At 41.1% G+C, this 20,788-nt stretch overlaps 1 protein-coding gene across 3 annotated transcripts in view; it reads left to right on the top strand.

Annotated features, from left to right (window-relative positions):
• The window catches only part of GATA6 (GATA binding protein 6), an 87,624-nt gene that overhangs the window by 21,418 nt on the left and 45,418 nt on the right, over window positions 1-20,788 (top strand). The window contains exon 7 of one of the 3 annotated variants that reach the window (XM_054583440.1): window positions 7,498-8,879. The exons of the other annotated variants lie outside the window; for them this stretch is intronic. Coding sequence (XP_054439415.1) covers window positions 7,498-7,668 — 171 coding nt within the window. The 3' untranslated portion in view covers window positions 7,669-8,879. Of the gene's footprint in view, window positions 1-7,497; window positions 8,880-20,788 lie in introns of those variants that run through there. 3 annotated transcript variants of the gene reach the window in all.

Consider the following 20,788-nt stretch of genomic DNA (forward strand, 5'->3'; position numbering starts at 1 on the left):
CATGTGTTTTGTTTTGATTCATTTCAGAAGAAAAACTTTTTCTTAGTACAAACCCCCCCACCTTGCAATTTATATTTGTACAGTAGTATTTTACTGACAACCCCAGAATACTTACAAATTTTGGGCCATGCCTTTCTTCGCCACAACGTGCTTTCTGTTTTAGTGTGTAGAGATGGGCAAAACAATTTGCTCCTCTGCCCAGAGGATATTGTAAGTATAGGATTTTTCTCCTGTCTTTGAAAAGGCAGCGCCCCAGAGTATGGATGTAGCCTAGTTTACTCAGACCGAGAAGGGGCAAGAGGGGTCACGGGGACAGCCAGCAAGTTCTCCAGTAAGGAATTTGTTTGTTAGATTACAAAAAAATAACCATTCTGCTGAAAACTGAGTTAGGTTATCAGCTGAAGTGACCATGACTCTCCTCTTGTGAGGGAAAGCGCTCATGTCATCTTGCCTGATTCGAGCTATTGTGGGAGAATTAGAAGGTTTTGTTGTGATTGACAATTTTTACATCTTCCGATGGAGACGGAACCTTTGTGTGTTTGTGAATCTTCCTGTGTTGAAATTATCGAATCATTTTTTTGTCTGGTTCTATTACCTCCATTCAAGCTGAAATGAGCGTTATTTCTATGGTGGAAGTTTAGATTTATCTGAAAGTGTTTCTTTGTTGGAACTTACACGTAGTTTTTACTTTTTCTTTTGAGGAAGGCCGCTATAAAGCACTGTGAGAGTCTAACCCAGGGGTTATAAAAGCAGAGAAGAGAGCTTTGGCAGTGAGGGGCGGCTGGCTTCCCCTCACACAAGAAAAAGCCGTAACCACAAACTCGCTCAGATGTGTAGGAAGGACAGATCAGAGGCCATGGAAGTTGACAGTCTGAATTCGAGCTAAGGAGGCAGTGGTGATCATCATCAAAGTCTTATGCTCTGGAAATGATCACACACTCACCCTAAACCTGCCTGGGGTGCAGTGTTTTCTTTCTTCAGATCGAGGCTGCATTAAGGGAGATTACAGAATGGAGGACCGAGCACAACCCTGTCGACTGCTTATTGCTTTTCTTTCTCAAAAATGAAATGCATGTTTATAATTCACAAGCCAGAGAACCTATGCTGTTCTTCTAGATAGGCTGTGTCCTTGACATGTGTTGCCTTTCCAGAGCTGCCTCCCTGGGCATCTCCACTGGAGGCTGCCTCTGGGTCTGGCTATTATGGGATATGTGCCGTAAAGGTAAAGAAAGAGAACTGGTAATGTTGGTGAGCCAGACACTGCTGGGTATTGACTATATGGGTTTCTCAATTCAGAAATCCTTGACTTTTCATATATATGTCTGAAAAGGAACAAAGGCTCATTCTCACAGGAAAAAAATCTGGTGATCTAAACCCAAACTGTGCCTACTTCACAGGCTAGTGGATATTTTCCATGTCCCCCCTGAAGTCATTTATTCCTTTAGGAGGGAGTTTTCCAGCCCAGCTGCCGGGCCGCCGGTCGGTCGTCTCCCACCTCACTTGGCCTGCCCTCAGTGCTAAGCCCAGGCTGGGACTGGTGCTGATAACACATTTTTTTCTACAGGAAGTGCCTCCATTTTCAGTTGTCTGTGGGAGGGTGGAGGGCAGATAAGCTGTGAATGGAAACACAGAACAGATTTCTGCTCCACCCTCATTGCACTTTGATCAGAGAAAGAGCAAGGACCTCCGCCTGCCTGAGCTCCCCACTGAAAGGAGGAAGGATGATTCAACTACAGGCATTCCTGAGTACTCTCCTATACTGCCGTTCAGAAACGTTTGGTGGAGTAGGTTGGTTTAGGTTAGTGAAGTGTCTGCTTTTGCTATGTTGAGATACCTGTGATCTGAACTAAAGTCCTTCAAGGGTTTAACTAGATGTGGGAAGGTATAGTCACGAGTTGAAATTTATACGTGTATTTTTTTGTATGTGTGTACTGGGTCCAGGGTCACGATAAGTTTTCTTTGATTTTCTCCCCAAATTGTACTGTTTCTCAGTAGGTAGCTCTTGAATATCACCAATGGGGGAAAGGCACTTAGGTGAATAATGATACAACAAGCCAGGTTTCTTCAGGAGAGTTGTGCTGGTTCTAGATTTCTACAGGCGGAGCGCCGGTTTCAAGGGTCAGGTTCCACTGGTGAACCCACGTAGTGTGTTTGGTGCTTTAACTTACATGAAACCATGTTTCACATGGGCGTGGATGGCCGAGTTCCAGCCTAATCCAGGTGATATGGAGGTGACTCCAGAGGTACATGAGATCCCTTCTAACCTACCCTTCTCTCTGTTAGTGCCTCCACTCTGATTCCTCACTGTATTTTCCACTGCTTTATGACTCTCTCCAGGCTGGCTCATTCTTCAAGCCTCAAGTGCTTGTGTTTCTGTGGCTAGTGTCTTCTATTCTTCGCCGAAAGAACTTATACCATTCAATTAAAATATTCAAAGAAAGGCATAGCTGGCTATTATGTTGGGCCCTCTCAAATGCCCCCCTGGGTGCCCTTGAAACACTCTTGCGTGTTTGTGGACAAGTTGTAATTATGACATAGAAATTTTATATCCTGCTGTTTTTCACCCAGCATTGCATTACAGAATTTTTTTCCATTTTACTACATGATCTTATTATTTTTAATAATTGCATAATAGTTTATTGGGCGGATGTACTTTGCTTTTCCAAACCATTCCCATATTATTAGACATTAGATTATTTCTGTGGTTTCCACTATTATAAGTAAACCTGCAATGGATGTCTTCCTGTGTGGAGCCTTTCCCTCCCTTAAAATTCTTTTAGTACATTTTCAGAAGTGAAATTACAGAGCTAAGTAGGGTATAAAATTCTTGATATCTCTGCTAACTACCTTCTAAGGCGTGTATAGAATATAGCCCTGCTTGCCATGGATGAGGGTACTGGGGTTATCACAATTTTATCAGATCTCATTATATATCATTACATAAAAATCATAATTTATTTTTTATTGAGGTATGATCTATATACATAAAAGTTTTACATTGTCGTATTTCATGTTTGAATAGTGTATCCCCATTTTATTGGGGTGACATTGGTTAATAAAATTAAAAGTCTCAGGTAAATTTATAACACATCTATATATTGTATTGTGTGTGCACCACCCCAAGTCAGGTCTCCTTCCATCATCATTTATCCCACCTTTATCTTCTTCTACCTCCCCTTTCCCCCTTCCCCTCTGGTAATCACCATGCTGTTTGAGTTTTTTTTTCTTAATCCTTTCACCTTTTCTACCCAGCCCCCAACCCTCTCCTCTGACAAGTCAGTCTGTTCTCTGTATCTATGAATCTGTTTCTATTTTGTTTGTTAGCTTGTTTTGTTCATTAGATTCTACATGTAAGTGAGGTCATATGTTATTTGTCTTTCTCCAACTGGTTTATTTCATTTAGCATAATACTCTCCAGGTCCATCCATGCTTTCGCAAAAGTAACATTTCCTTTTTTATGGCTGTGTAGTATTGCTGTGTAAATGTACCACGGCTTTTTTATCCAATCATCTACTGATGGGCACTTGGGATGCTTTTATATCTTGGTGATTGTAAATAACACTGCAGTGAACATAGAGGTGCATATATTCTTTCAAATAGTGTTTTGGGTTTCTTCAGATAAATTCCCAGAAGTGGAATCCCTGGGTCATACGGCAGTTCCATTTTTAATTTTTTGAGGTAACTCCACACTGCTTTCCACAGTGGCTGCACCAGTCTGCACTCTTCCCAACAGTGCACAGGGGTCCCCCTTTCTCCACATCCTCGCCAGCACTTGTGTTGTTTGTTGACTTACTGATGATTGCCATTCTGGCAAGTGTGAGGCGATATCTCAATGTGGTTTTAATGTATATTTCTTAATGATTAGTGATCTTGAATATCTTGTCATATGTCTGTTGGTCATGTGTATGTCCTCTTTTAAGAAATGTCTATTCAGGTCCTTTGTTCTTTTTTTAATTTGTTTTTGGTGTTAAGTTGTATAAGAAGTTCTTTATAAATTTTGGATATTAACCCCTTAGAGCTAATTTTTTTTTTTTTAGGAGCTCTTCATTCACATAAATTGTGTTTTTCCTGCCCTTTGACAATAGGACTCTTGGCCTGCCATATAGCATAACATTTTTGCCTGAAGACAATAGTCATTTCAGCTGGTAGCTTTTGGAATTATTGCTCAGGTGTAAGAATAATAATCAAGGTATTAAATTTCTCTAATGGGGCTTATTTGAAAAAGGGCCAATGAGCCTTTTGAAGGACTGTGGAAGCACCTTACCTTTTTTTTTTCTTTTTTTTCTTTTTTTCTTTTTTTTTGCAAAGGGCTGTCTCTAACAGTTAGGATAAGGCCATTGTTGAGTGGGTTTCACTTAGCTCTGAGTTCCCACTGCTCCCACCCAGTGATGGTGGTAACTCACCTGGTGAAGGATAGAATTGGCAGATTAAGTTAGATCTACAGTCTTTATCCTTAACAGAAATAATAAAATACTAATAGTAATATATACTTATGTAGTCTTTACCATTGCCAGGCACTGTTGTAAAAGCTGTACATATAATAACAAATTTAATTTTCGCAGCAACCTTACACATAGGTGTCTGTTTATTTCCATTTTATAGTGAAGAAACTGAGGGACAGAAAGTGACAGGTCAGGTCTTCTAGTTTACGTCTCCCACATAGTCTCTTTTGGCTCCTTTGCTTAACACTTCTGTCTCAGCTGGTTTTCCTATGAACAGGTCTCTCCATGTCCTGCATGCCTCCCATTCTGCACACCTGGTCCTCACCAATAACAATAGCTGCTTTTTATGGAATGGTCAACATGGCAAGGTGTCATCCTGATGCTTTTACAAACATCTCAATTAATTGTTACAACCATACCTGAGGCAGGTAAGACAGGGCCACTTATCGGGGAAGAGACTCAAGGAGGCGACCATACTCATGGGTGGCAGAACCAAGGCGGTACTTGAAAACCCACGCTTGTCCTCCCCATGCAGGCTGCCTGTGGCTCTTCTCCAGGGATCCTTTCGCCTCTTTGATTTCTTCTATGGCCTCCCTGTCTCAGCCATTCCTGTATCAAGTATGACAGGCAGCTAGCTGAGCAGTCTTTTCAGTGTGTCTGTGACTGGCCCCTCATGTGGCCTCGGAGCTCGTCCAGGGAGTGACTGTCTTTTTGGGGCTCACAGTCTCTGTACCTGGCTCTCATGAGTACCTTGCCTACTGTTCCTTGTTACTGACTTGTGGTAATGACAGACTGCTCTGCTATCTCAGCACTTGTGGCCAATTGCGGTGAGCTGCTTCCTGGGCCAATACAGACACCCTCGTCATTTCAGAGGACAGTACTTGTTATGCTGAAGTCAGATTTAGTGAGATCAATGCCGGTGTGCTTTTGGGGGGAATAAATAGATCAATACAAAGTTGAGGGTGGCATAAATCATTTATAAATCCTTTATAAAACTCTTGCTACTGGTTGTGTAATAGCTAATGAAGACTCTAAAATGAAGAGGCCTTTTAATCTAATGTCACCCTTTTGTTTATTTCTTTGGAGGTTAAAAATCTGGATCCACACTGGCTTTGTTCATTGTGGAGGTTCTGGATTTAAGGGCTAAAGTTAATCACTATATATTTTGGAAAATATTTATTTTTAGAGAGAGGGGAAGGGAGGGAGAGAGGGAGAGAAACATCAATGCAAAAGATAAACATTAGTAAGCTGCATCTCATGTGCCCTGACCTTGAACTAGCTACCTTTTGCTTTGTGGGATGACACCCAACCAACTGAGCTGCACAGGTTAGGGCAGTCACCATATTCATGTATATACTCAAATTCACAGCTTTGGTGTGTTTGACAGGATTATTTCAGCTGTTTCCAAATTTTCACAAGAATTTAATTAAAATTTTAGGCATATCAATGACTTTTTGAAGTTTGTTTTTTTATGTACCCAAAGCCCACAGTTTAAATCTTTAAGTTTGTGTTAGTTAAAAAGAAGTTTGTATGTAGGGGTACTTTTGTATGTTGCTGAATTTTTACGAACACACATTTTTTCTAGGAAAAGGAAGGATTGGTTACCTTTGAAGGGGCTGGTAGGGATGGTCGGATGGGCAGACAGGAAGTCACATGGTCAGACCTCCTGAACCCCCACCTCCTAGCATCATGTGGTTCACTTTTTTTTACTGTTTATTTTATTACAGTTGTCTCAATTTTTCCCTTTTTGTTCTCCTCCACCCAGCCCTCCACCAGCCCCCACCGTCAATCCCCACACCATTGTCCATGTCCATGGGTCATTCATACATGTTCTTTAACTAATTCATGTGGTTACTGTGAGGATTAGAGAGAAAACCAAATTTTATCCAGGAAAGAGTAGGACCACATTTACTTCCAGGCTCCAGGAGCCAAGGGGGCTCAGCGCACCTTCCATTCAGTTCAGCCTGTGTCTGGCACTCCGTGTTTCTCTGAAGTGAATGTAGTATCAATTCAGCCAGAAACATGTTTTAAGGATTTAATGGGATTATGTATGTAAAAGAAAGGTATGCTTTGAGAAGTACAAAATATTCTGCCGGTGTCAAAAAACAAGTATGCAGTAATTTATGGAGTAGAACACTGAAAGCACAGAGGAAATAACGGGCTTCTGAGCTTTGAGAAGGCAAAAGGCAGGATTTAAACGTATGTGATTATGGCTAGATTTTTTGAAGAGCCAAATGCAACCGCTTTCTCAAACCGTAGCCTAAACATGATTAGTTATTTTGGCTTGATCTTACTAAATTATACCAAATAAATTATACGTTTTTTTATATGGCCTTTCTCGTTTGGATGGAAGGAATGAATGAAACAATACAAAGGTAACCTTTTGTTCTCGGAAATAATTGCCACAATCATGACAGATATAGGATGTTAGCATTTTCATTATAATGTGATCTGCTTCAAACATAGCCCATTCTTCTTGGAAAGAATTAAGGTTAAATGAGGTAGATATTAAAACCTGCATATGCATGGGTTAATTTTCCATGAAGTCAGAGCTCAAAAATTTCATTTATCAGACTTTGCTGAACTGCGCAGCTTTCTCTTTTAGACTTTGACATAACTGCTAAGCCTTGTGGCTCTGCTGTGTATGTGAGTATGCGTATACAATGCTCTGCATTTTCTCTGGAAATGATTAGATTGTGTGGGCATCATTAGGGTCTGTTTACCTATGTGGTGTGGCTTGTTTCACTGTCAGAGATCTCAGGGTTTGGCACTTTTTACAAATAGGCTTCCTTCGGTTCCTTTTGTCCAGCTGCACATGTTGCTGTGTGGTTCCTGCCATGAGTCCTCAAGATAACAGGAGAATGTGTCTGAGAGCTTCAATCGCCAGGGTTAGGTCAGTGGCCCCGTGCAGCACAGTGAACAGCCCTCGCCCTGGCCGCACTGCTCATCTCATTTGTCCTCACGTGTTTACCCAGCAGGAACATGACGCCTGACAAATTTATCAGTAACGTCTCCCCTTCTCTGTCTCCTCCTCTCTGTCCCCATCTTCTGCCAGGCGGGTGCCCCAGTGATGTCTGGCGCGGGAGAAAGCACGAACCCCGAGAACAGCGAGCTCAAGTACTCAGGTCAAGATGGGCTGTACATAGGTGTCAGCCTGGCCTCGCCGGCTGAAGTCACGTCCTCCTCGGTGAGACAGGATTCATGGTGCGCGCTCGCCCTGGCCTGAGCCCGCTGCCTGGAGCGGGAGGGCCCTCGGGACCTGCGGCCATTATTGCCACGCTGTGGAAACCGGGGCGAGTATGCTGACAGAACATTCCTCTGACGCGTGATTTCCGTGCCTTTATTTTGAAAGAGATGCGTTTCCCAAGAGGCTTGCTCTGCCTTGCCAGCCAGCCCCTGACAGTGAAGAGCCAGGGAGAAGACGGAGCCTTTCCTGGGAAGGCCAGTGCAGCCCTCCGCCCGGGTCTCTTGCCTGGCCACTGCCACTTCCAGCCAGCCTACCTGTGGGTCTGCCAGGGCATCCGCTGGGCCACTTCTAGAAACCTGGACTAGGACTGGGGCCTTGCCTGCTAAGGAATTTTGAGATTTTTTTAAAAAGGTTTTATGTGTATTGCCCCAAATCATGTGCTTCTTCTGATCGGTTTTGGTTATTCCAGAATTTATTAATACCTTTCCACACCCAGATTTCACATGTGTTCACGAAGAAGACCATTTGAGGCCATTTGGTACACATCTCTGGAGGCTGAGTCGGTTCATGAGGTCACTTGTCAAAAATATTACTCAGTTTGCAAGACTGCATTATAACTGTAACGTACACTGTGACTGACATTTCTCAAAGTTCATATTGTGTGACTGATCTGAAGTCAGTCGGAATTTGTAAACAGGGTAGCAAACAAGATATTTTTCTTCCATGTATACAATAATTTTTTTTAAAAAGTGCAATTTGCGTTGCAGCAATCAGTGTTAAATCATTTGCATAAGATTTAACAACATTTTTTTATAATGAATGTAAACATTTTAACTTAATGGTACTTAAATAATTTAAAAGAAAAATGTTAACTTAGACATTCTTATGCTTCTTTTACAACTACATCCCATTTCTATATTTCCAATTGTTAAAGAAAAATATTTCAAGAACAAATCTTCTCTCAGGAAAATTGCCTTTATTCATTTGTTAAGAATTCTTATACAAGAACACCAATATCCCCCCTTTATTTTACTGTGGAATACGTGCTGGAAAATTTGCAACACTTTACTACCTAACAGACAACATTTGTAAATACTCTTGGCATCTGTACACACCAATATGAAGTCTCTTTAGTGTGACTGACCCACAGGCAGGTTGGTTTACATTAATTTTTTAAAAATGGGATGTCATATGGAAACCTATTTCACCAGAGTTTTAAAAATAAAAAGGGTATTGTTTTGTCTTCTGTACAGTGAATTCCTTCCCTTTTAGTTTCATTTTGATAATGTATGTGACTATAGATATTCATATAAAATAAGTGCATGTGAGGTTTGCAAATTGCCTTACGGTCTTCCTTTCAATGAAGTGTCCTTTTGGAGCTGTTTTATAACATAGTTTATTTGAAGTTGGCACATGGGGTTAGTTATCACTTTCAATTTGCATTGGAGACAATTTTTATAAGTGAAAGGGAGCCAGCATTCTATCTTTTCTGAGATTATAAGTGTTCTCTTTAGGATCAGTCCTTAAAAACATTGAAAAAGTCCAGAGCTTCTTCCCTCTGAATGAAATACACTTTATAGTTTAGAAATGGTCTCCTTTTTTTGGAACCTCCCTTTTGCAACGTGCCACTAAGTCTCAAAGCTTATCTGAGGTTGAGATCCTTTCACTCACCAGAAGATATAAAACGATCTGAACAGTCTGCTTTTTCTTCACTATTGGGTGGATTTCAGGAAATCAAGAAGCTGCTCCACAACACAAAATGGTGTAATTTCATTTTGGCTCTGAAGTGTGGGGCATCTTTGACTTCTTTTCAGGATTACAGCCATTCTGTGGGGTCTAGTTTGATTCTTTCAAGAGAAGGGAGGTGTTCCTTTGCGGTGGGTGGTGTTGGAAGTCAGGCTCAGGGCTGGGATGTGTATGTGTCTGGGGAAGCCACTGAAGCCCGCATGCACCCTGAAACCATATGGTGGGCTAAAACAATGGTTGAGTCCTGGGTCTTGAGTCGGACCACTAGACTTCAAGTCCTGCTCTGCTTGCATGAGCTCTGTGACCTTGGGCAAGTTATCCAACTCATTTTCTTCATATATAAAATGCCAGTAACATATAGCTCACCACATAGGAGAGAGTTCATATGAAGTGCCTAGCACAGGGCCAGACACATAGTAAGCATAGAATGTGAACTTGATTGAGGAAGAGTGGCAGGAACTCTTACCACATGGGTTTTTGGAATGTCTTAGTCCCTGCGCAGAATCAGAAGTTTATGGTCTGTGAGAATCTGATGTCTCTTGGCTTACCTGCACTTCTTCAACAATGCTGGGGAGAGGGATATGGGGGATACCCCCACCCTAGGTGGCAGAGATGGATGGGGAGTATGCTTGAGAGATAACAGTGTGAGTTCAGCTGATTGTTTAATAAAACAGGGCTGGTCTGACAGCAAAAGAAAATTATCCCCTCATTTTTGCCCCTCCTTCCTCTTACGGTTTTCATTACTTTGAGGGCTTTCTGGTGGGTTGGCAGTTGTTAGAGTTAATATGCTTTGATTGGAAAATGAATTTTTCTTATTGGGGCTTCCAAATGATCTTTTTTCTGGGGATGGTCTCAAATGTTGTTATTTCCAATCCTAAAGTGCCATTAGGTTGCTAAAGCTCCTCTTTTTTTAGAACACGAAGGAGGAAAGAATTCTAGCTTTCATGAAATAAATGACAAAGGGCAGAAGGAGGAGGGGGCTTGTCGCCTGTCCTACACAGAGAACTCCACTGATCTGGGCTTTTTCAGTGGTAACTCTCACCTGAGACTATATAAAGTGGAAGTTTGACCATTTCTTCCCAACATACAATCTCGGCACCCCCTCCCCCAGAGTATGATGTACAAAAACAATTCATTTCTCACTGAGGAGGACGATGGTGCTCCTCAGCTTAAAGAGTCTGCAGGCCCATTACTGTGGGTTGCAGAATTTATGTCCTCTGTCACTCCTGGCTGATTTTAGGCCATCTTACATAACTGAAGGCTCTGTCTGGGGTTTCTCTTCAGGGTCACTTTGTGTTGTTTCCCGGTGCTTATGGGAGGGTCAGGAAAGCAAAGGGAGCTATTCATTTCCCCCTGCAAATAAATTAACTTCTTGCTCATGGGAAATGTTTTCCCCAGTCCTTGGAAAATTGATGTAATTTCAGATTATAGATAGGTTAGCTGCTGGAAGGGCAATACAGCAGGTCTTAGGCGGCTACGCCAGATTCCAGGCTGCTTTCGTTTTGGGGCAGTGTGGTGGCTTCGGTGTGTTAAGGTCTCTTTATGTCCCGGCACTGTGCATGGGGTCGGCAGGTCCCTGTGACTCTGAGAAGCAAATACTGGGGGGAGGGACAGGCAGCAGGGGAGACTGAGAGTGGAGAGCAGGGACCAAATATTCATTCAGAATAAGGCAGTTCTCATTAATTAAAATGGATTTTGTTTATGGGTTGAAATAATAAGTCAACTTGGCAATCTCCTGTTGTTTGGAAGCTCTAAAGGGCAGTCAGATATGAGTTTGGTTATTTTAAATGAGAACTATTAATAAATTTGTTAGATCAAATCTTTGAGAACAGGTACTACGGGTAAAAATTCTGTAGAGCTCTGGCCGCTTGAGGCCTCAAGATGGATACTGTGTGGCTGAAACATTAGCTGCAGCTAAAGGAGGCCTGTCTGCTAAGGTTTTTGGAGGTAGGGACAGGGTGCTAGCCCTGGGTAAGATCTGCAGAGGGGAGGAATCACATGGTGCCCTTCGTGGTTTCAATGATAAGACATTATTAGGCTGGAAGCCTGAGGAAGTCCATAGGAACTCTGGGTCAGTTCTGGTTGGTAGTTTCCAAATAGCTTCTAAAAGAGTTAGGGTGTTGCAGGTGCATGTCAAACCTCTGCTATGGCGTCTCCCAGATCTGCTCTGGCGGACAGCCGGTACTCACTGTTACTCTGGCTCATCAGCTGGCACAGGCACGTGACCGTTTGCAGTTGGTATCACTATTTTAGTTAAAGAGATTAAAAAAAACATTTTAAAAATGGCCAAAATACAGCAATTGAAAATGAAATAATGTTTAATTAGTAGAAGGGCTTATATTTTAGTCACCAGTGGTTCCCTGTGGTAAGATAATTATCTAGATATCCCTTAGCATTTGAGCAAGTCATTTCCTCCCTGGACCTCAGCCTCTGCAGCAAGCACATAATGGAGAAATCAGGCAGTGTAGTCTGAAGGTCCCTTCCATCTGTGTTTGCTGCCTGCAGGCCCACATGCTGATAATAGGTAATGAGGAGGTTGTGGGCCCGTGGTATGGTCTGGGTCCTCTGAGACTGAGGGGCTTCTGCAGGCCATGCCATGACTATGGAAGCTGGTGGATTGGAATCTTCCTAGCTTTCTCCTGGTTACCTTACCTCCTCAGATTTTGCTCTGCGGAGGCCAAGAACTCCTGTTGCCTTAGCCCACAGAGGGTGCGAGTCTGGTCAGATTAATGAACACAGGGACTTGGTAAGAGGTGCTGCCACCCCCTAACACCAAACCCTTGATAGAAAACTTATACGGTGATATGGACCCAGACCGGAAAATGGAAATGTCTGGCAGTTGAACAGTCCGCAGAACAAGGAAAAAACAGCTTTGCTTTGCTTGGCCCATTGCTTCAATATCTTGTAGTTGGTTTTTTATTTCTTGGAAACCAACTTTTCATTACTGTTTGCTTTCTGTGCTTCTCTGTACCCATTACAGAGTTTTCCTCCCTGTCTCTCCACCCCTTCCCTAGCTTATCCCTTATTTTTGTGGATTCTATTCCTTTAGCACTCCAAGACTGGTCTGAAAAAATAATAGCAAATATTTTTACTCACTATGGGTGAGCATCTATACAAAGCGCTGCACATATATTGATTTATGTAATCCTCATACCAAGCGAAGGAGGTGTTGCCATCCCATTTTACAGATATCTCTACAGAGAAGTTAAGTAACTTGTCCAAGGTTACGTGGGGGCAGTCTGGTTCTGGAGCTCCGGCCCTTACCCACTCTATCATGTTGTCTTCTTGATTTAAAGGGGAAGAAATTGAAAAACAGGGGGAGGCAGAACTGTCTGAGACCTGAGGTTATGCCCTTTCTGTCTCCCGTAGCATTTTAGAAACACACAATTGTGATTTGCAACACAGCTATGCCTAGATTGAGAAACCTCATAAAAGTATACGTTTCTTTCAGTTGTAGATATCTTCAGAATATTTAAGGTAGCATGTAGTTGTTAGCTGGAAAGTATTGAATTTGGAGGTGTTGTGTTGTCTTTGAGCAAGACGCTTCTTTTTCACGTAACTTCAAGTAAGGCTTATTATGCTTTTACTTAGCTCAAAAGCATTTTGCAAAGTTTAAAAAGCTGGGGAAATTATTAACATTGATTAAGACTGAACACCGGAGAGAACAAGGAATAAATACTTCGTTGTGGTGTAAAATCTTTCAATAACATTGTGGTTGTGCCAAAGAATTGTTTTCAGGAACACTTGTGCAAGATTTTGGCAGTGGTGTCTTAGGCTTTATCTTTTTAAATAAGTGTTCATTACTGTTTACATCATTGTTGCTATTATTATTTTGATAAGTTTGCATTACTAATGATGCTGTCTGTCAAGAGTTCTCAAACTTCTGGGGGCACAAAAATCACAGAGAGTGCTTGTTGCATAGCCCCTGATTCTTTCCCAGATGGATCTGATTCCACAGACCCTGTGCAGGGCTGAAAAACCTGTGTTTTTTTGTTTTTTGGTCTTTGCATTAGTTAAAATTTCTGGAATAATACAAAATTAGAAAAGTTTTAAATTGGAACACAGTGAAGAACAATTGTCCTTTTTACCCATGTCCCCCAGCCACTCGGTCTCTCACACGGATGTAACTTCTTTCTTGTATTGATTATATGCATTGACTATCAATGCATGCATAAGCATATACAAGTATATGTATTCAATATTTTTTACATATGTGGTAGTATACTATACACATTGCTTTGCATTTTGCTTTTTTCACTTGGTATTCATTATTTAATTGGTGTCCTGTGAAGAATATTTGTTTCCAATCTTTTTTCTATTCAAGCAATACTGCAATTATTATTCCATATCTGTGTCTTTTAACTCATATGCAAATATACCTATGGGATGAGTTTTTAGACATGGCATTACTGAGTCAAGGAGTATCTCTACTTTTGATTTTGGTAGATATCGCCAATTGTTTTCATGGAGGTTGTTCCAGTTTGCGCTCCCCTGCCAATGTTCCCTTAGTCAAATGTCTGTTATCAAATACTCAGATCTTTGTCATTTAGCATCTCCGAGCTTTGTTTTGCATCTTATTGTGAATGAGGTTGAATATCTTTTCCTATGATTAAGAACTGTGTGTAGTTCCATTTATGTGAACTCTTTGCCCAATTCTGTTCATATTCTTTATCTGTTTTTCCTGTTGAGTTATTGGTTTCATTGATTTGAGAAGTCTTTGCTTATGAAGGAAATTAGCCTTTTGTCTGAAATATACTTTAAAGATATTTATTCCTGGTCTTTCATTTGACTTTGTTTATACAAAAACAATCACGATGATCTTTTTTTTAAAGGTAATTCAATTTAGCTACTGTTCTTTTATGGCTTTGGAGTTTTGTATAATATTTAGAAAAGCCTTCTCCATGGTTAAGATTGTTTTTTAAAATCCAATGTTTTCCTCTAGTATTTTTATGGTTTTGCTTTGGAGGTTTACATTTTGTTTCCATCTGGAATTTTTGCTTTTGGTTGTTGTAACATGTAGAATATATATTCAACCTTATGTCTTTCTAAATGACAGCCTACTTGTCCCAGCATCATTTCTTGAATAATTCATTTACCTCCCACTGAATCAAATGGGAATTTAAAAGATGTGTCAATTCTCACATATGCATTCTTGTATAAATTCTTATGTGGATATATACTTAATATAAATTTTGTGTGTATATTTGGGTCTATTTCTGGATTTTTCTGTTCTGTACCAGTGATCTGTTTATTCATGCTTTGATACCAAATTACTTTGTCTATTACACTTTGTAATATATTTAGAGGGTTAGCTTCTCCTCATTAATGTTTATAAAAATAAGAATTTGATCGTTATTTTCACTTCTTTATTTTTCCATACAGACATTAGAATCAGCTTGTTCAATTTTTTAAGAATATTTTTATTGGAATAATATTAAAATTTTAAATTAACTTAGGTAGAATTAATATCTTCACTTCTTAAGTCTTACAGTCCAAGATGAAGCATGTCTTTTCATCTGTTTATTTTTGTGTCCCTCATTAGCACTTTAAATTTTCCTTCCTGTAGGTCTTGTGCATGTTTCCAGTTAAGTTTATTCCTAGGTATTTCACACTTTTCGATGCTAGTGTATCTCTTCTAATTGGTTATTTATGCTAAGAGCATGTATTAAGTTTCTTTCCCAGAATCATTCTGAATTTTCATGTCTTTTTTTTTTTCCAGCCAATTCTCTTGCATTTTCTGGGGGAAATACGCAGTTTCTGTTTGCACTTCTGGTTGTTTGGATGTTGGTGGGAAACCCTGCTCTTGGCCTGATTAAGAAAATGCATATCCCTTAATGCACTTATTCCCTTAAATCATGGATTCATATAACTTTAGAGATGGAAGGGACCTTGCTGAGCCCTAGCTGAGGAAACTGAGTCTTAGAGGTTACGTCTTGCTGCTCAGTGTTTCCAGACTCCTGGCTCAGAGACCTTGGCTCTGGGCTAGGTTGAGAGGTCACTGCATGAAACTTGAGAACAAAACTGTGAGGAAAAGCTTGACCTTTGGCAGAGGCTGGTTACTTCTTACTACTCTGAGCATTGCTTCATTAATCAGTTTAGGAATTAACAAGCTACTGAGACTTGCGCCAATATGGTTTTTCAAAGGTTACATATGTCCCCCGAACACCAGCTTGGAGTTACTACCTCCAGGGAGTAGCACAAATGACTACTGGTCTCCAGTGAATCACCAGGCTGCATTAGTTGGAATAAACGAAAGCATTGTGAGAGCAGGAAATCAGGACAAACACCTACACTTGCTAACCCAAACAGCTTCCCTTTCTGAGCCCCTGGAGATCAGTTATCACCAAATGGACAGATATACTCTGCAAAGTTTTTGCAGGCTTCACAGCTTGTAAATAAGAGACTGCATTCTTCATGCTCCCCTCTTGCTGAATCTGGCAGAAGGAAGATCTCTGGCTCCAATCAACTGGGCAATGACCGGTAGCTGGGCTGGCTGAGGCAACGATGACTCCAACGGAATGAACTTTGTAAACCCACTATACTTAATTCAGAGCACCCTTTATTTTGAAAACACAGGGCACCTTGTTCATGAAAAATCATTGGGAGCACCTGTTGTGTATTACCTATTATTTATAAAGCCATACCAAATACCAATTGATCCATGTGGAACAATTGGCATAGACTACATAATTTTTAACATTTTTATAACTCTTATTGTCCTGGTTACTTTTTCTTACACTCTTACTATACTTTGCAGCTTTCCCAGGACTTTCTTTTTGTTTGTTATATTCTTCCGTTTACATTTTGTTGAGAACTGAGTCTACAACAAACACTTTGGACTTTTTGATACCATTAGATTTAGTGGCGGAATTTCCAGTTGGGTCCTTCTAGGAGAAATTCCCGAAGGTGCCTCCTCTGCTTTACAAATGGGCAAGAGAGTCTTTCATTTTAGGACTGACCGCAGGAAGCCTTAGGGTGGTGGTTATTTTGGATCAGGGCAGTGGAGGGAGCTGCTCGCAGTTTAACCGTCTTGTCTTGACCTCTTTGAAGCATTTGACTTGTGGTCCACTCCATTTTTCCCGAAACTTCCCTTTTTGACATTCATGATGTTGTAGATAAATCAGGGATATGATGACGTGGAACGACTGTGGACTTTGAAATCATGCAGATGTGGGTTTGAATCCTGGCTCCACACACCGGTTCTGTGGCTCGATTAAGTTACCTAACCTCTCCAGGCTTCAGTGTTCAGTGTTCAGAAAGGAGAGCAACATTACCACCTCATAACCCTGTCATCAGCCCTGAAGCCTTACTCAACTTCAGCTGTGTGAGGGGTGGAGCAGCATTTGTAACCCTTGGCAGGGTGCTAGCACAGTGCCTTCGTGAGATAGGCACTCACTAATTCAGTTGCTTTCTAATTTACATGTGCAGCCTAGAACAGTATCATTCATTCATTCTCCATCTATCTATTAGTCAGAGATTTCCAGAGAAACAGAACCATGTATATGTATATGTATATGTATATGATGTATATGTATATGATGTATATACATATGTATATGTATGTGTATATCTGTGTGTGTCATCTTTATATCTATCTGCAGAGAGAGACTTATTTTAAGGAATTGTCTCACATGATTCCTATGGGGGCTGGCAAGTCTGAAATCCATAGGGCTGGCCAGCAAGCTGATGACTCAGGTTAAGAGTTGATGTTGGAGCCTTAAGTCTGAATTCCACAGGGCAGTACTCTGGAAACGCAGGCAGGATTTTCCTGTTACGTTCTAGAGGAGGATATTTTTCTTTGGGAAACTTTGTTCTTAAGGCCTTCAGCTGATTGGATGAGGCCCATACGTTATGGAGGTAATTCTGCCTTTCTCAGTCTACAGTTTAAATGTTAAGTACATCAAAAAAAATACCTTTGAAGCAACATCTAGACTGGTATTTGACCAAGCAACTGGGTGACATGGCCTAGCCAATCTGACATACAATTAACCGTCACATTCCACCAGATTGGCCATTGATCCTTAGCAAGTGGGCCTCAGTTAAAGGGCTTGCTCAAAGTGATCTGTTGGAACTCACTCAGGATCAGTGTTCTGTGTTAGTTACTGCCTGTTGACTCTCTTAGGGTTCTAATGGCAGGGGTGGTGGCGGTAGTGGGGGGAGTCTTGCAGAAGGGTGCTAACCTGAAGTGCAGGAGCTGCGTGTTTCTGCTCAGCCCTGGGCTTGGCTCCCCTGGTCTAGCTGTGTAATCCTGGGCATGGCACTGGGCTCTTCTGGGCCTCAGTTTACTTTGTCTAGAAAGGGTGACATTTAGACTTGATGCACTTTAATTTCCCTTCGCACTCTTTAACATTGGGTTTTTCTGCTTCTCTTGTTTTGGTATGTGATTTGTAGAGTCTTGCTAGTAATTTACAGTTTATGACTGTTGAACTTTTTTGGAAATGGCTCCATGTTTTCAGACAGCATTAAGAATTGACAGCACATGTTTGCTGACCAGAAAAGTGATGCCTTTTTATCCCTGGGATGTGATGATGTCATTTATCTAGTGAGTGCTCAGTAGGTGCTTTTTGTATTAAAAAATAGTTTTAAAAAGTTTGTCTCATATAAAGACATGTTCAGCATAAGCTCTAGTGTGATGATAGATAATCTCATCCTCTGTGTTATTAGCCTTCTTGAAATTTAGGGAACTATAGAGTATACGGGAAAAAACTGAGGCTTTGGAATAATACATCTCAACTTAAATCCTGGCTTTTCCACTTACCAGCTCTGTGACCTTGGTCATAATATTTAACTTCCCTGAGCCTCAGTTTATTCATCTGTAAAATGGGAGTGATGAGATTCCTTACAGAGTTGTGAAAATAAATGAATGCTGTATTTGAACTGCCAAGTGATGCAGGGTAAACCTGAAATAAAAATGAATGTCTCAAAACAAAGAAAAAATGAGTGTTTTCCCCCCACCTCCTGACCTTGGATTATTTCTGAAGTCCTGGAGTCCTGCAGGGCGACTAGTATGTTTGAGGCAAGAGGCTTACTTTCAGAGATAATCAAGGAATCTATCTGCCTTTAAAAAATAATAAAAAAACAACATTAAGGTGTGACCAACTTCTGAGGTCGTCACATATGAAACATGAGGGTTAGGCCACGTAGTAGTACCTCACTCTACTTTTAAAACAGACATTCTGTCCTCTAGGAATTGGCTTTTCTTCCATTCAAGGAAGAAGTGATGAATCATTACAGGAAATATTTTTTCTCAAGTCCCAATGAAAGCAATTAAAAATAGAACCTTCAGTTGAGAACAATTTTGGGAGGAGTCAGAGTAGAGATGGACACCGTATGGTTGAAGTCAACATTTTTGAATTAGTTAATCCTGGGTTTTAATCCCTGTTACTATCCAAGGCCTCAAAAGGCTTGTATATTGAAAAAAAGAATTAAAATACAACATTATATCAAAAGACTTAGAATACCATCAGTGATGGAAATAATGGTAAGTAATGTTCAAAATAACTAAATAAAAACAGGCCTCTGTGGGTTGCTGGAGCAAAGCTCTTGCCTGGCTGCAGAACACAGCCGGGAAGAGAGGAGCTGTGGGAGCCCCACCTCCACGGCCCTCCACAGCGGGGGGCGGTGAGCGCGAGGACCTGACCACTCTTTTTGCAGCATCATTTGTGCTGGACCAGGAGGTACTCGCCCTCTCTCTCCACCTGGTTTCATTCAAGACCTAAATTGCTGTTAATTACCATTAACCAGTTGCTTTCAACTGTTCTGCTCTTCAGAGAAGATAGGTTTTAAATTATTCTTTCCTTTAATTGTGGCTGGGGTTATTTTACTACATTCTAAATGTGATTTTAATTGAAACTCCCTAAAGAGCTGCAGTTGGGACCTGGTGTCACCTGGGCCCTTCAACTCGCGCCTTCTTAGGTTGGTTACTACAAACCAGCCAAGTCAACACAGCCACTTGTTTCAACTCCACTTTCACATGGAGTAAACAGAGATATTTCGAACAGGGCTGATTTTATCCCAGAGCCAATTGTTTGCGGCTCCTTGCTCTTCTTTTCCAAAGTGGAAGGGCAAGCTCTTTTGGAGTCCTGTTCACACATTCTCTTCTTGAAGGTTTACTGCTCACATTCCAGCAGGGTCAGGAAACAGGAAGCCAAACAAAGGAAAGAAGTACAGAGAAACAGACCTAAAGAGACAGAGGCCAGAAAAGGAACACTCACAAGTCTGATCTAGTAATTGGCTGATTCTGCAAACTTCAGAGAGAATAGGCAATAGGAATAGAGAAGACTTTTAAAAAATATTTTTACTTAAAAGAAATCTACAAACAAAAGAGCATATATGTTGCCTATAGTTAGTTTAACGAATAACAATAATGCAAATACCCAGACATCCATCACCCAATTTAAGAACTAGAGCATTACCAGTATCTTTGAACCTTTTGTGGGGCTGAGGGGCCGTTTTCAGTTACCTGTGGCTACTTAATCCACAGCCAAATGTCTGAATCCACCGTACATTTACATTTAAATATGTCCAATTATCACCTCTTTTGGCATTCTCCAGATAAGAATTGGTTTTTAATTACTTGAAGGACTCCCTGCTTTCCCAAATCCTTCTCATTAGCTTCTCCCTTACCTCAGCCACCAATAAGAATTTCCCTCAACTTTTGCCTGTAAAAAATGGATTAGTAATCCATACAGGGAGACCTATTTCTGTGAATAGCATCCATTTAGCTACCTGATTCTTCCTAAGTCCTGCAGATATTAAAGCCAGGAATCCTTACATACTCAAGTAGGCAGCAAATGCTTCCCTTTGCAGCACAAATAAGGTGCTCTATATTTTCAAATCTTTCAGGGAGGGAGTGGAATGGTAGGTTACAAGTACGATTTTCCTCTTTGGAATACACAGGCGCTGAGGCTTGCAGAAACTCTATCTTCTTCCTCTTCTGGCCCTTTCCAGAGGGATATATAGTATTGTAGAATGGTTTTGTGTGTTCTGGATGGGCAACCTCAGGAACTGCAAACTAGGTGGATGGATGGTGCAGGTAGGTTTGATCATCTTAAGACAGACACAGCTGAGAAGCCATTCTGAGTAGTATTGAGTGCCCACCTCCTGGTGAAGGTCAAGAAGCATGTCACCATTGCTCACCAATCAAAAGCAGGCTGTGATGATGCTGCCCCCCCAACCCCATACCTCATGATATGTGTGTACCTGCCAACACATCATATTCTGCGTGTCCCCAGACACTGTTTCTATGATTTTTAGGTGCTTTCCACCCCATTCCTATACTATCGCCTATTGGGCTGAACCTGGACCAGCTGTCAGCTCTCCTACCTTTCGCTTCCTCCTCCATAGGGCTTTGAGAATGATCTGGATGTGAGAGCCAGGTGGACCTAAGTTTGTATTCCTTGGCCTTTTTTCA

The sequence above is a fragment of the Pteronotus mesoamericanus genome, unplaced genomic scaffold, assembly GCF_021234165.1.
Source record: "Pteronotus mesoamericanus isolate MK-2021 breed Mesoamerican mustached bat unplaced genomic scaffold, CSHL_Meso_final contig_74, whole genome shotgun sequence".
Classification (NCBI taxonomy): domain Eukaryota; kingdom Metazoa; phylum Chordata; class Mammalia; order Chiroptera; family Mormoopidae; genus Pteronotus; species Pteronotus mesoamericanus.